This window comes from Littorina saxatilis, linkage group LG9, assembly GCF_037325665.1.
Source record: "Littorina saxatilis isolate snail1 linkage group LG9, US_GU_Lsax_2.0, whole genome shotgun sequence".
NCBI lineage: Eukaryota > Metazoa > Mollusca > Gastropoda > Littorinimorpha > Littorinidae > Littorina > Littorina saxatilis.
Window position 1 is genome coordinate 2326322 of NC_090253.1, and position 14535 is coordinate 2340856.

The window sequence follows — 14535 nt, forward strand, 5'->3', positions numbered from 1 at the left end:
ACTTATGTGCAGACCTGCTAGTGGCTTATCCTCCTTCGTGTGTACACGCAAGCACAAGACCAAGTACGCACGGAAAAGATCCTGTAATCCATGTCAGAGTTCGGTGGGTTATAGACACACAACAATACCCAGTATGCTTCCCCCGAAGCGGCGTATGGCTGCCTGAACGGCGGGGTAAAAACGGTCATACACGTGAAAACCCACTCGTCCGAAAACATGAGTGAACGTGGGAGTTTCAGCCCATGAACGAAGAAGAAGAAGAAGGTACAAGTTTCAAAACAGGATTTTTTATCGTTGTTCTCGTAGTTGCGAGAAGCGGTGGCGAGAGAGCGAGCGGCCATGGAGAAAGAGACACAGTGGCAAATACGGAACGAGCGCGAGAACCTGGCACGTGACACCAAGCAACGCATTAATGAGATGCAGATGACCCTTGACCACGAAAGGGAGAGCAGTCAGAGGTTAACCCGCGAAGTGGCGCATCTCAAAGAGGTTGGTTTGTTTGTTTGCGTGTTTATTTATTTGTCTGTCTGTCTGTTTGTTTGTCTTTGTCTTTCTGTCTCATTGGTTGTCTCTCAGTTTGTTGATTTTTTTTCTCGCTTTGTCTTCGTTTTTGTTTGCTTGCTTGCTTGCGTGTATAATTGCTTGTGTGTTACAAAAAGTGAAGTTCGGAAATATATAGAGAATACTACATGGCTTGCTGTGTCGTGCCAGATTTACACGAGTTGTTTTTTTAAATATTGAACTGCGAGCGAAAGCGAGCTGTTCACTATTTGAAAAAGCAACGAGTGTAAATCTGGTACGACACAGCAAGCCATGTAGTATTCTGTTTATCCTACATACTGTACTTACGTGTATTTTACTGAAAATGTCTTGCAGTCGAGGCAGCTAAATTGAAGACGCTTGTTTTTGGAACCTCGATCTCTTCTAAAGCTTCGTGCAATCTATTACGTCAAAGCAAAGAAACGTCACTCCGAAAGTGTGGCGTGACGTGTTAGTTCTAAAGATTCATCGAGGGTAATTAGCGAGCGCAATTTTTGTTTCTATAATGACGTTTGTCTCGGTGACTTTGGCATCATAAGCAGTGGAAAAACAGGTCCCTGCCAGACTTGTTTGACATGACCTCATTTACATGATATACACACATGTGATTTGAACGATTATTATCTCACGGGTGTCTCTCTCACGTATGTAGGATAAATTTACTTTCCAACTTACAGCCACATTTGTAAACATGTCAGAGTATTCAAGAAGCCATGTAACTTTAAGTTTTGGCTTGTATTCATTTCCTTCACACTTTTCATGATCATGTGTTATACTGTCAGTAATGATTCGTTTCAATGCAGGTTTATTCTTTTGCCTGCTTGTTTGCTTGGCTGCTTGCTTGCTTGCTTGCGTACGTAGTTGCATGGTTTATTCGTGGCAATGAAGGTCGATTGATACTGATTCTTTCTTGGTAGTTGATAGTGAATTCTTTCGCCTTTCGTGTTTTTATATTTAGTCAAGTTTTGACTAAATATTTTAACATCGAGGGGGAATCGAAACGAGGGTCGTGGTGTATGTGCGTGTGTGTGTGTGTGTGTGTGTGTGTGTGTGTGTGTGTGTGTGTGTGTGTGTGTGTGTGTGTGTGTCTGTGTGTCTGTCTGTCTGTCTGTCTGTCTGTGCGTGTGTGTGTGTGTAGAGCGATTCAGACAAAACTACTGGACCGATCTTTGTGAAATTTTACATGAGAATTCCTGGGTACGATGTCCCCGGATGTTTTTTTCATTTTTTCGATAAATGTCTTTGATGACGTCATATCTGGATTTTTGTAAAAGTTGAGGCGGCACTGTCACACCCTCATTTTTCAATCAAATTGATTGAAATTTTGGCCAAGCAATCTTCGGCGAAGGCCGGACTTCGGTATTGCATTTCAGCTTGGTGGCTTAAAAAATAATTGATGACTTTGGTCATTGAAAATCTGAAAATTGTAAAAAATAAAATGTTTTATAAAACGATCCAAATGTACGTTCATCTTATTCTTTATTATGTTCTGATTCCAAAAACATATAAATATGTTATATTTGGATTAAAAACAAGCTCTGAAAATTAAAAATATAAAAATTATGATCAAAATTAAATTTCCGAAATCGATTTAAAAACAATTTCATCTTATTCCTGGTCGGTTCCTGATTCAAAAAACATATAGATTTGATATGTTTGGACTAAAAACACGCTTAGAAACTTAAAACGAAGAGAGGTACAGTAAAGCGTGCTATGAAGCACAGCGCAACCGCTATATAGCGCTACCGCGCTAAACAGGCTCGTCACTTTCACTGACACTGCCTTTTGCACTAGCGGTGGACTACGTTCAGTTTCATTCTGTGAGTTCCACAGCTTGACTAAATATTGTATTTTCGCCTTACGCGACTTGTTTATTCCGTCGTTTAGGTGGAGTTGATACATAGTTCTACTGAGTCTTTAACCGATTTTTCTCAGAGGCAAAATGTTTATCTCTTGTTCCAGATTGAATGCCCGGTATCACGTTTGTTACGTGGACTGTTGTTTACCATGCATATGTTGAATTATGACGTTGTTGATGTAGGTGTTGGCGTTGTTGTCGTTGTTGTTGTTGTTGTTGTTGGTGGTGGTGGTGGTGTTGGCGTTGTTGTTCTTGTTCTTGTACTCGTTCTCGTTCTGATTATTTTGTTTTGTGGACCTGGTGTGATGATTGTGTACAGTAACACGCTTACTTAAAAACAATATTTTTGAAGATATCGATACTCATTATTTCTTGACTTTTTTGTCCGTCTACAACTTTAACCAGGCTATGGCTAATCGTCCAGTGAGTGTTATTGTCCGATCGTGTACAACTGTACTGTAGGTATACACTGCAGCTTCCTGATCATGGACCTCCACAGCTCTACCACCACCCCCCCCCCCCCCCCTCCCCCCTTCTCCATTCACACACACACACGCCACTCTCCACTTGACCATATTTACTTAGCTTTGTGTGGGGGGGAAGGTCTCATAACGCGGAACTGATAAGCGACCGTTGTAAGCTTGCGATAAGCCGGCGAAAGTGTTTTCACAATAGTTTTACCTCCAGTCCGCATTGCAAGCATAGACGCCCAGACATCGAAGAATTAAGTTGCTAAAAGTCTGTGCATGTCATGGCTGTGTGGGTGGGGGTGGGGGTGGGGTGTATGTGTGGGGTGGGTGTGTGTGTGTGGTGGGTGGGTGTGTGTGGTGTGTGTGGGTGTGCGGGTGTGTGTGTGGGGGGGGATGGTTGCGTGGGTGGGTGTGGGTGGTGGGGTGGGTGGAGATGTGTGTGTGTGTGTGTGTTGTGTGTACGTGTGTGTGTTGTGTGTGTGTGTGTGTGTGTGTGTGTGTGTGTGTGTGTTGTGTGTGTGTATGTGTGATTGTGTGCTTGTGCGTACGTGCGTGCACGTGTATGAGTATTTTCTGAAGGTAAGTCTCGTTTTGTTAATCTTAGACAATCAATTCCATAAAATCGCCTGTGAATTTTTCTCTTTTTTTCCCCTTATCTTCTAAGTGGAACAAGCCTCGATACTACTTACATAGTTTGTTTTTGTTTTTTTGTTTTGCTTTTGTGTCTCATTTTTCTGTGTTTCACTGTTTCTGTTACACCATTGGTCACTGCATGTGATCTGCATGCCATCCCATGGACATGACCATATGCACCACCACACAACTGTCCCAGGTTTTACATGATACAAAGGAATACTCCTTTAATTTGAGGTCTCTTAAAGATTTTTTTTTCAAGAATAGGTTCAAAAAGGAGAGTTTTCAAATAGAGGTAAATTGACATATCGTCAATGTGAACAGAACTTCTGGAAACACAAGGTATTTGAAAGGGGGTATGTTCCTATTCTGTTTCCTGTATGTATCTAGGTAGTAGTATGTTCCTATTCTGTTTCCTGTATGTATCTAGGTAGTAGTATGTTCCTATTCTGTTTCCTGTATGTATCTAGGTAGTGGTATGTTCCTATTCTGTGTCCTAATTTCATTAATCATTATTTTGTCTCAAAAAGCACATGTATACGTGTATCTTGTTGCGCTCCTTTGCTGTATCACGAATCCCATATCTTTGTTAAACATGCATCTGAATAAACCCTGTTTAAACCATCATGATTTGCGAGAAAATCAACAGGTGCCGGAAAACAAACTTTGAGGTCGATAGTCTGTGTCCGTGCATGCCTGTATACCTCTCCCCTACACAAAGGAAACACTAATGCGCACGCATAAATAATATTGGAGATGAGTGTTGCTCCCCTTAATCCTGTTTAGCATTTCCTTGTGTGGCTGTGGTGGGTGGGGGAGCGAGAGTACAACCGGAACGCTCTGAAGGAGTGAGTGTATGAATTAACGGATCTGTTCATGCTATACCTGGCTGGTCGAGTCGCCCACTGTCAGGGACGGGATTCCCATTACCGTAATTCTTCATATAAACACTGTAAGTTGAAGTGTTTCACTTTGGAACACACTTGTTGTAACTTCAGTGGAACCCCCTTTTAAGACCCCCCAGTGTGAGGCTTCCTCCCCTTTAAGACCCCCCAGTGTGAGGCTTCCTCCCCTTTAAGACCCCCCAGTGTGAGGCTTCCTCCCCTTTAAGACCCCCCAGTGTGAGGCTTCCTCCCCTTTAAGACCCCCCAGTGTGAGGCTTCCTCCCCTTTAAGACCCCCCAGTGTGAGGCTTCCTCCCCTTTAAGACCCCCCAGTGTGAGGCTTCCTCCCCTTTAAGACCCCCCAGTGTAAGGCTTCCTCCCCTTTAAGACCCCCCAGTGTGAGGCTTCCTCCCCTTTAAGACCCTCCAGTGTAAGGCTTCCTCCCCTTTAGGACCCCCCAGTGTGGGGCTTCCTCCCCTTTAAGACCCTCCTTTCCTGCTCAGATGTTTTGTTCATAGCCTCTGGAAATTTACCTCCATTTTAAGATTCCCTCCTTTTTACATTTAGTCAAGTTTTGACTAAATGTTTGAACATAGAGGGGGGAATCGAGACGAGGGTCGTGGTGTATGTGCGTGTGTGTGTGTGTGTGTGTGTGTGTGTATGTGCGTGTGTGTGTGTGTGTGTGTGTGTGTGTGTGTAGAGCGATTCAGAGTAAACCCTGGACCGATCTTTATGAAATGTTACATGAGAGTTCCTGGGTATGATATCCCCAGACGTTTTTTTCTTTTTTTCGATGATTGTCTTTTATGACACCATATCCGGCTTTTTGTAAAAGTTGAGGCGGCACTGTCACACCTTCCTTTTTCAATCAAATTGATTGAAATTTTGGCCAAGTAATCTTCGACGAAGGCCGGACTTCGGTATTGCATTTCAGCATGGAGGCTTAAAAATTAATTAATGACTTTGGTCATTAAAAATCTGAAAATTGTAATTAAAATTATTTTTTTATAAAACGATCCAAAATTACTTTTATTTTATTATTCATCATGTTCTGATTTCAAAAACATATAAATATATTTTATCCTACATACGTGAGAGAGATACCCGTGAGATAAAAATCGTTCAAATCACACGTGTGTATATCATGTAAATGAGGTCAACCGGAAGGTCAAGCTATGTAAATTAGTAGTACATGGGATCAACCGGAAGGTCAAGCTATGTAAATTAGTAATTACATATTCATGAAGAACTACTTTTGCAACAAAATGGCAACTGCCACGAAAACCGATTTGTCAACACTGAAAGAATTTTTGAGTGATGAGCTGTTCGAAGACATGTTTGGTGATGACGCGAATGACGAAGTCGATGAAGAAAAAAGTGAGTCATCCATGATTTATGATTTTTCTCCAATAGACTCATTCGTTCAGACAAACAAGAACAAGAACACTCTCCGAAAAACGGTTTACGATATACGTCGCCTATCGACGTTTATGGCGAAACACGGGGACAAAAGAAACATTAGCACCATCCAACCACAAGAATTATGCAAAATTCTCTGCTCCTTTTTCATGAGTTTGAAAAAACCGGATGGCAAAGAGTATGAACCATCCACGCTGAGGGGCCTTCTCAGCAGCATCCATCGACAGTTGAAATCTAAAAAGTACTGTGCATCCGTTATAGACGGCCCCGAATTTGCACAACTGAGAGAAGTCGTGAAGACAAAGCAGAAGATAGTTAAACAGGAAGGTTGTGGCAACTTACCTAACAGGGCTCAACCGCTGAAAGATGAAGATGTTGACAAGCTGTGGCAGACAAAACAGCTCGGAGTCGCAGATCCAGAAGCAATCCTGAATACTCTGTGGTGGCAAAACACAGTCAACTTTGGTCTGCGCAGCGTGACTCCTCACAGGCACATGCAGTGGGGAGACGTGTCCTTGCATGAAGACAGTAATGGCAGAGAGTATCTCCAATTTTGCGAAAGACAATCCAAAACATGCCAGGGCGACAATCCAAAGTCTGTGCGTGATGTCTGTCCGAAAGCTTGGGCGTCGAACGATGAGCGCTGCCCTGTCGCAGTTTACAAAACATACGCAGCTCTCCGACCAAAAGGTTACTCCGAGACAAGTTCCCCCTTCTATTGTGCAACAAACACAAAAGTTGCATCTGAAGAATTCCCATGGTTCAAGCGCCAACCTGTCGGCGTCAACAAGTTGTCAGCAACCATGAAAAACATGTGCAGAAAAGCTGGGATCATCAACCCGAGGTACACCAACCACTCCTTTTAAAAGTTAAACGTCTTGTCAAGGTTCGTAGTTCAAATGCTCTTGAGCTTGTAAATGAGAACACTTTGTTTCTTGACGACAGACAAGTTTCAATTTACAGGCCCTTGGGATAAGCGTGGCTGGCTGGCTTTATAATTGTCTCATGCACATCCGCTTCTCACATATTTCCGTTTTGTCAGTGTTATGGAGTGGTATAGCCCGGTTTTTAGACAATCATAAATGCCTCTACACAACTCTATAAATTTAGTATTTGTTTACAGACTTGAATGTAATCTGAATAGTTGTCCGCTACCGTAGCTTACAAGGCACAAGCGCACACGCACTCACACACGCAAAAACCTGGTGTTAAATGGATCTTGACACTGCCAAGACTAATTATTATTAGTTTACAAAGCTTTTTACATCACAAAATCATTTCCGGGCTTCGACCAGTACTCTAGGTCGACAACACCGCAAGAAACTCTACAGTCCAAGACGCAGACACCTTTTGGCTCAAACAAAGCAGCTTAACAGGTAAGACGAATAGGTATTCTACTGTACGTTACCCTACTGCCATCTTTCGGCCCTCAAGATGTTGGTATGGCTGTAAGTCCTTCAGACGACTGACAAGGATGCACCAGTCCTCACGACACCGCAACCATTGCTTGACGTAGTCCTTGATCCTTCCAGTTCGTCTCGGCGGCTAACTGTAGAACCCTGCCAGCTCTCCATGCCATGGTCATGTCCACAAGCCGCAGTTGACTGGTTCAGTTCAGCCTCCGGCGATGAAAACCCCCCAGTTGGAACACTGTAAAGTTTATAGTCCATAAATCAACTTGTCTTTAGTTTCTTTCACTCGCACAATAAAAATACTCACTCGTCCAACATATTAAGCTGCATGAGCCAATATAATTATTTACACGTTAATTCCTATTTTCTAAAACCAAGAAAACGTTACGTAAAACCCTCACATGTTTAAGCCGTGTAGCACAATAGCTTAGGCCTACACAATAACGTTAAACACAGAACCAGTCACTCTTCTCACATACGACAACATGACATGAAAATATAACCGGTTTCAAACATACCTCAAAAGAGTGTAAAGCCAACATTTAGTACAGTCGCCGGCCTGGCATGAATATGAAAATGGAAGATATCATGTAAGCTGATAGGGAAAGTTCGTCAGTCTTCATCCTTCTTCAGTCAGATACCTAAAACAGGAGCCCGTCTGCTAAAGTGTTACGAAAAACATGAGTCGAGCTTGGCTCCTTGACGGCGACTGATTTTACAAAGTCGTTCTTGCTATGACATTGCCAGTGAGCTGTCGCCTGCATTACTTGCACGTGAAAAACCTTGTCAGTTACACAAAGGTTCAACTGCGGTCAACGCGACGGTATGCAGCCTATAGCCCTTTCCAATGTCTGACCATCGCTATAGTCTATTCTATTTACAACAATACACATTAGGCCAAAAATACGAGTAAACCGCTTCGTAACATCACCCCCTTTCCTCAAAAGAAAATGAATTGTTGAAAAAACGATGAAATTTTCTGAATCTCGATCAGAGATTATCCAAAAAGTCAAAAGAATTATATACAGGGGTCATGTTCAGAAGCTGTGTACAAAAAATATCATGAATGAAACACGTGTGAGACCTTGGCCTTGCAAGAATATGCCAGTCAACACATCAAATCAAAAATCAAATCAAATCTGAAAATGTTACTGGATAAACAGGACAAACAAAACAATCATTCACACCCGTGTAAGCGCACGTGCCTTGAGATAGAAAACAATACTGCTAAAGGGTCAAACAAACAAACACTATTGGGCGCCAGATGTTATGGAGTGGTATAGCCCGGTTTTTAGACAATCATAAATGCCTCTACACAACTCTATAAATTTAGTATTTGTTTACAGACTTGAATGTAATCTGAATGGTTGTCCGCTACCGTAGCTTACAAGGCACAAGCGCACACGCACTCACACACGCAAAAACCTGGTGTTAAATGGATCTTGACACTGCCAAGACTAATTATTATTAGTTTACAAAGCTTTTTACATCACAAAATCATTTCCGGGCTTCGACCAGTACTCTAGGTCGACAACACCGCAAGAAACTCTACAGTCCAAGACGCAGACACCTTTTGGCTCAAACAAAGCAGCTTAACAGGTAAGACGAATAGGTATTCTACTGTACGTTACCCTACTGCCATCTTTCGGCCCTCAAGATGTTGGTATGGCTGTAAGTCCTTCAGACGACTGACAAGGATGCACCAGTCCTCACGACACTGCAACCATTGCTTGACGTAGTCCTTGATCCTTCCAGTTCGTCTCGGCGGCTAACTGTAGAACCCTGCCAGCTCTCCATGCCATGGTCATGTCCACAAGCCGCAGTTGACTGGTTCAGTTCAGCCTCCGGCGATGAAAACCCCCCAGTTGGAACACTGTAAAGTTTATAGTCCATAAATCAACTTGTCTTTAGTTTCTTTCACTCGCACAATAAAAATACTCACTCGTCCAACATATTAAGCTGCATGAGCCAATATAATTATTTACACGTTAATTCCTGTTTTCTAAAACCAAGAAAACGTTACGTAAAACCCTCACATGTTTAAGCCGTGTAGCACAATAGCTTAGGCCTACACAATCACGTTAAACACAGAACCAGTCACTCTTCTCACATACGACAACATGACATGAAAATATAACCGGTTTCAAACATACCTCAAAAGAGTGTAAAGCCAACATTTAGTACAGTCGCCGGCCTGGCATGAATATGAAAATGGAAGATATCATGTAAGCTGATAGGGAAAGTTCGTCAGTCTTCATCCTTCTTCAGTCAGATACCTAAAACAGGAGCCCGTCTGCTAAAGTGTTACGAAAAACATGAGTCGAGCTTGGCTCCTTGACGGCGACTGATTTTACAAAGTCGTTCTTGCTATGACAGTGCCAGTGAGCTGTCGCCTGCATTACTTGCACGTGAAAAACCTTGTCAGTTACACAAGGTTCAACTGCGGTCAACGCGACGGTATGCAGCCTATAGCCCTTTCCAATGTCTGACCATCGCTATAGTCTATTCTATTTACAACAATACACATTAGGCCAAAAATACAAGTAAACCGCTTCGTAACAGTCAGTCTGCTTTTCTGTCTGTCTGATTTCTCTGTATGCCTGCCCGTCAGTCTATCCCCCGACTGTCTGTCTGATTTCTCTGTATGCCTGCCCGTCAGTCTATCCGCCCGACTGTCTGTCTGTGTGTTTGCTTGTCTTCCTGCCTGTCAGTGTGTGCGTGTCTGTGTCTGCATGACGCTCTGTCTGATGTTCTGTTGACTGCTCTGTTTGCAACTTCCTCACTTCCTCACTTTGTCTCTTCGTCTCTTTTATTCTATGGCTGTTTTTATTGTGTGTGTCTCAGGACCTTCTTGACTGCCCGTGTCCGTCTGTCTCTGTTTTCCTGTTTGTGTATTTCTGTCCCCATAGTCGTTTTTTTCAGTGGTTGTTGGCTGCCCAACCATTATCGAACGCTGAAGAAAAAGATGTTGGCTGCCAACTCCACACACTATCCGCAGCCGCAAGAAGTGTCTGTTTTGTTGGTTTAAATTGTTTTTCCCACCCAATTACTGTTGTCTGTTCGGTTGCCCACATTTACTGCAGTCACTGCATGTAATAAAATGTGCTATTTTAGAAGTGCTCAAGGTTTTGCAGCATTTTTTCCACATTTCCCCCGCCCCTACCCTCCCACGCTCAACAACTAAAGCGCCGAAAACACAAAGCATAGCCTAGCTATACTCAATTGATCAAACAAGGCTTAAGCACATACTGCCCTCCTACCTGAACTTAAGTTCCCCATTCTGATATATTATTTTAGCAAGTTGTTTCAATATTTTCCTTTGGCTAAATTAAGAATGTAAATTTTTTTTAATTTTAATTTTAATTTTAAATTTTTTTTTTGTAAATTTTTTTTTTTAAACTTATTCAGCCACAAATATAAACATATTCTACATACATAAAAAGCAAATAAGCCTACAAAACCGCTCCAGTCCAACCATATTCCGCGTACACAATCATTACTTCCATCCCCATTTTGAAAAATATCGCAACAACAGACTTCCAGATACATAACACGATCATATGTGTTCTCTGTCTGCATGTGTGTCCAGTGTCTTGTCCCCCCATAAAGCATATTAACTCTACCTGTCCCAAGATAGGCCAAATGGTTCTAAGAGGACGTTAAAACTAATTATCATCATCATCATCATTTGTTTCCACATTGGTTGTGGCTATATCCACGGGTCCGTGTCTCTAGTCCCCAGCTAGGCTATATCCACGTCACTGACGTCATCGTCGCACGGGAAGCCTCGCGTTGGCACTCTTATCAAGCGCCATTTTGCTTTTACCACAACACAATCAACTCTTTTGACAGCCTGCACAGGAGTGCACTCATGTGCAACTTTCGTAAAGTTCGTCGAGATCGATAGCAGTCATCAGGAAGTATCGCACAAAATATAGATTTCTATTTTTCCATTAACGGCCATGTTGGCTCCGTAGCTCAGACGGTAGTGAATAGTCAAACAGTCCATGAGACCTCCAGTTCGAGCCTGTCCCCAGTCTTCTTTTTATTTTTGTTAAAATACATTTTTAGACTTATTTTTTCCCCCTATTAACTTTCCTTTCTTTTACGTTGCTCTTCTCTTCTTTTCTCCAAAACATTTCGTTGATAAGAGCTGAGATAGCAATAAAAATGCACTCCTGCAATTTTCACCGGCAGGACGGCAGCTGGCTTTGTTTACATTGTATCACATAAACTCCCCTCTCCTACCATTCAAAGTGCTGCTGATCGAACTTTGGACCCTGTATTCAGAGTCTAACTCGTTATTTAAGAATAAAAGAGAGTTTTTACTTTTAAAATTTGACAGCTGAAGTCAGTGAACTGAAGTGCCCAACCGAAAGCAGCAAAATATAAGGCGAGAGTAGCGTCCCTTGAGTACGATGACGTCAGTGACGTGGATATAGCATCGAGTCTAGAGACACGGACCCGTGGATATAGCCACAGCCTTCCACATTTCCCCCATTGACTGGACGAGCTTGCGCTTACTTTATGGGAAGTACGGTACCAGCAAGTGGCTGTAATCTGTGACCAACCCGTGCAGCTAGACTAATTATGGGAAGTACGGTACCAGCAAGTGGCTGTAATCTGTGACCAACCCGTGCAGCTAGACTAATTATGGGAAGTACGGTACCAGCAAGTGGCTGTAATCTGTGACCAACCCGTGCAGCTAGACTAATTATGGGAAGTACGGTACCAGCAAGTGGCTGTAATCTGTGACCAACCCGTGCAGCTAGACTAATTATGGGAAGTACGGTACCAGCAAGTGGCTGTAATCTGTGACCAACCCGTGCAGCTAGACTAATTATGGGAAGTACGGTACCAGCAAGTGGCTGTAATCTGTGACCAACCCGTGCAGCTAGACTAATTATGCACGACAGATCTTTGACAAAAGCCACGGGGCACATTTACAACGGTTATGTATACGTACCCTGCGCGCACTACAATGCATGAGCAGCCCAAAGGGTAGCCGGGTGATGGTTCGAATCCACGGAACTATGTGATATTGGATTTACTCACTTTCTCTCTCGTCCGATAGTGTCTCCGACAGTGTGATCAGTCGTGTTTTTAATGTGATTTAGTGGCTGGGGAAAAGAATTGAAGTGTTACCGGGCTGTGTGTGAGTAGAATGATTCAAGGAGGGTTTGAATTGAAATGGCAGAGTTCAGAATTTAAAAGAAAAGCTTAGATTTCTTGAGGTATCGTGTTAACATAGGTTTATTCTTCTGTGACAAGGTTAAGCAGAATGGGTCGGGGAGAACTTGAATTGAAATGGGAGGATTAAGAAGTGTTGAGCTTTTTTGATGTCTCGTTTTGACATCGGTTTATACTTCGATGACAAGTTCTTTGATGAATGAGAAAAATGGCCGCAAGGAGTAATTTGAAATCAAATGGAAGGATTACGATTGTGTTAAACTTCTTTCAGGTCTCGCTTTGACATCGGTTAAAGTTATTCTAGTGTAAGGAGTTTCGCGTACAGCCAAGAAGTTGTTCTGTGATTTTACGATGGGTGTGTTTAAAGATACATTCCTGCTCATAAAGATCACCATGGCAATCATCATTTATCTGTCCATGGTAGTACGTGTGATCAAATCAAATCAAATCAAATTAACTGTATCATCTCACATGGAGAAATTGCAGCGGTGGTGGATGTAACATAGAGACAAACTAAACACTTCAACATTGGCATTATATTTAATTATATGTACTAAGTAATAACAGTGTGATAGTTGGCTTGCTGTTGGGTTTCGTGTTCGTTCAACCTATTTGACTGTTCGGGGCCGATGTTTGTATCCTGTATCAGTTTACATGGTGGTGTCCGTGGTTGAAGCTATTTACATATAGAAATAAAACAAAAACAAATAGATTACTAGCGTTCCCAAATCAAGAATCAAAACACAAGAAAAGCTAGTATTTGGAACGTTTAATTTTTCACAAAACAAAACATTCAGATTTATACTCCGGACTATCATAGCAAAGCGAAGAGAAGTCAGGCAGCTTTAATGACTATCAGCTAGACGGCCATGGGAATCTTCAGTTCAAGTGAAATCATTCGATAGTGATTGTGCTACGCTTCCGTGAGTTGGTCTATGGTAGGATCCAGTAAATACGTTGTTTTGCTTGTGTTGTTTTTGTAACGGGATTTATTTTCCGTGTCCCAAAGGAGCTAAAAGGATTTATAGACCTTGATATTTGAAACTTGTGTCTCCGAACTGAGGAGTGAAGGTCTCAGCAATGTTTTTGAAGTGATACATTGTGGATATTTGTGCTTGAATAATAATGTTTTAAGATATGCGAGTGTAGAGTGTGTTAATGAAGACTTATCATCTTATTAGATTGAAGCAATTTCCTTCTTTTTTTATATCAAAGGATATGTATTACTTACAGTGAAACCGGCACGGTTGGCCTAGTGGTAAGGCGTCCGCCCCGTGATCGGGAGGTCGTGGGTTCGAACCCCGGCCGCGTCATACCTAAGACTTTAAAATTGGCAATCTAGTGGCTGCTCCGCCTGGCGTCTGGCATTATGGAGTTAGTGCTAGGACTGGTTGGTCCGGTGCCAGAATAATGTGACTGGGTGAGACATGAAGCCTGTGCTGCGACTTCTGTCTTGTGTGTGGCTCACGTTAAATGTCAAAGCAGCACCGCCCTGATATGGCCCTTCGTGGTCGGCTGGGCGTTAAACAAACAAACAAACAAACTTACAGTGAAATAATATTTTATGTCAAATTGAAGTGTTTTAAATCAAGGATATTCTTTTGCAAAGGATGGGAGATTAATTAAAAAAACGTTACGCTAAAAACTATTAATTTTTTTAATAAGAATGTAATCAATACACCGAAAAAGTGACAAGGTGTGATTGACTAAACACAGAAAATTGGAACTGACTTGCAATCGGCTTTAGACGCCTAATTAATCACAACTTTGAGTGCTTATCGGATAAGCAACATTTGTCTTCCGGTCGTAACGATTCTGACTTTGCATTCGTGGCATGGAAAGTGTAAGGTTAGTTGTAGGAAAGGAATGCTGGTACTTTTGCTGTAATATTTGCTCAAAAAGTGTTCAGTATTGACAGTTAGCTTGGTATTAGCTTGATGGTAAATCTGTGTAAAGCTAACCTTTCTTTCAGTAGGAAAATGTTGCGCACGATCTTTCCATCCTTATATTGCTTTTGCGTCATTTCTCACAAAAGGTGTATTTTGGTCAATTGAAAGATACACGGGGCATTAAAAATTATATTCACGTCGCGAAAGCAGGGATAAGTAGAAGCTCTTTTGTTTCTCGCTA

The 14535-nt window shown here is 42.1% G+C and overlaps 2 protein-coding genes across 2 annotated transcripts in view; both read left to right on the top strand.

Moving 5' to 3' along the window:
* LOC138975063 (ELKS/Rab6-interacting/CAST family member 1-like) overlaps positions 1-14535 on the top strand; it is a 271931-nt gene that overhangs the window by 230716 nt on the left and 26680 nt on the right. The window contains exon 21 of the mRNA XM_070347709.1: positions 307-489. Coding sequence (XP_070203810.1) covers positions 307-489 — 183 coding nt within the window. The remainder of the gene's footprint in view (positions 1-306; positions 490-14535) is intronic.
* On the top strand, positions 6229-6669 carry LOC138976624 (uncharacterized protein KIAA1958 homolog; the record flags this gene model as incomplete). The annotated part of the gene is made up of 1 exon (XM_070349485.1): positions 6229-6669. A coding segment is annotated over one exon (441 nt), but the record flags the coding sequence as incomplete, so codon positions are not given.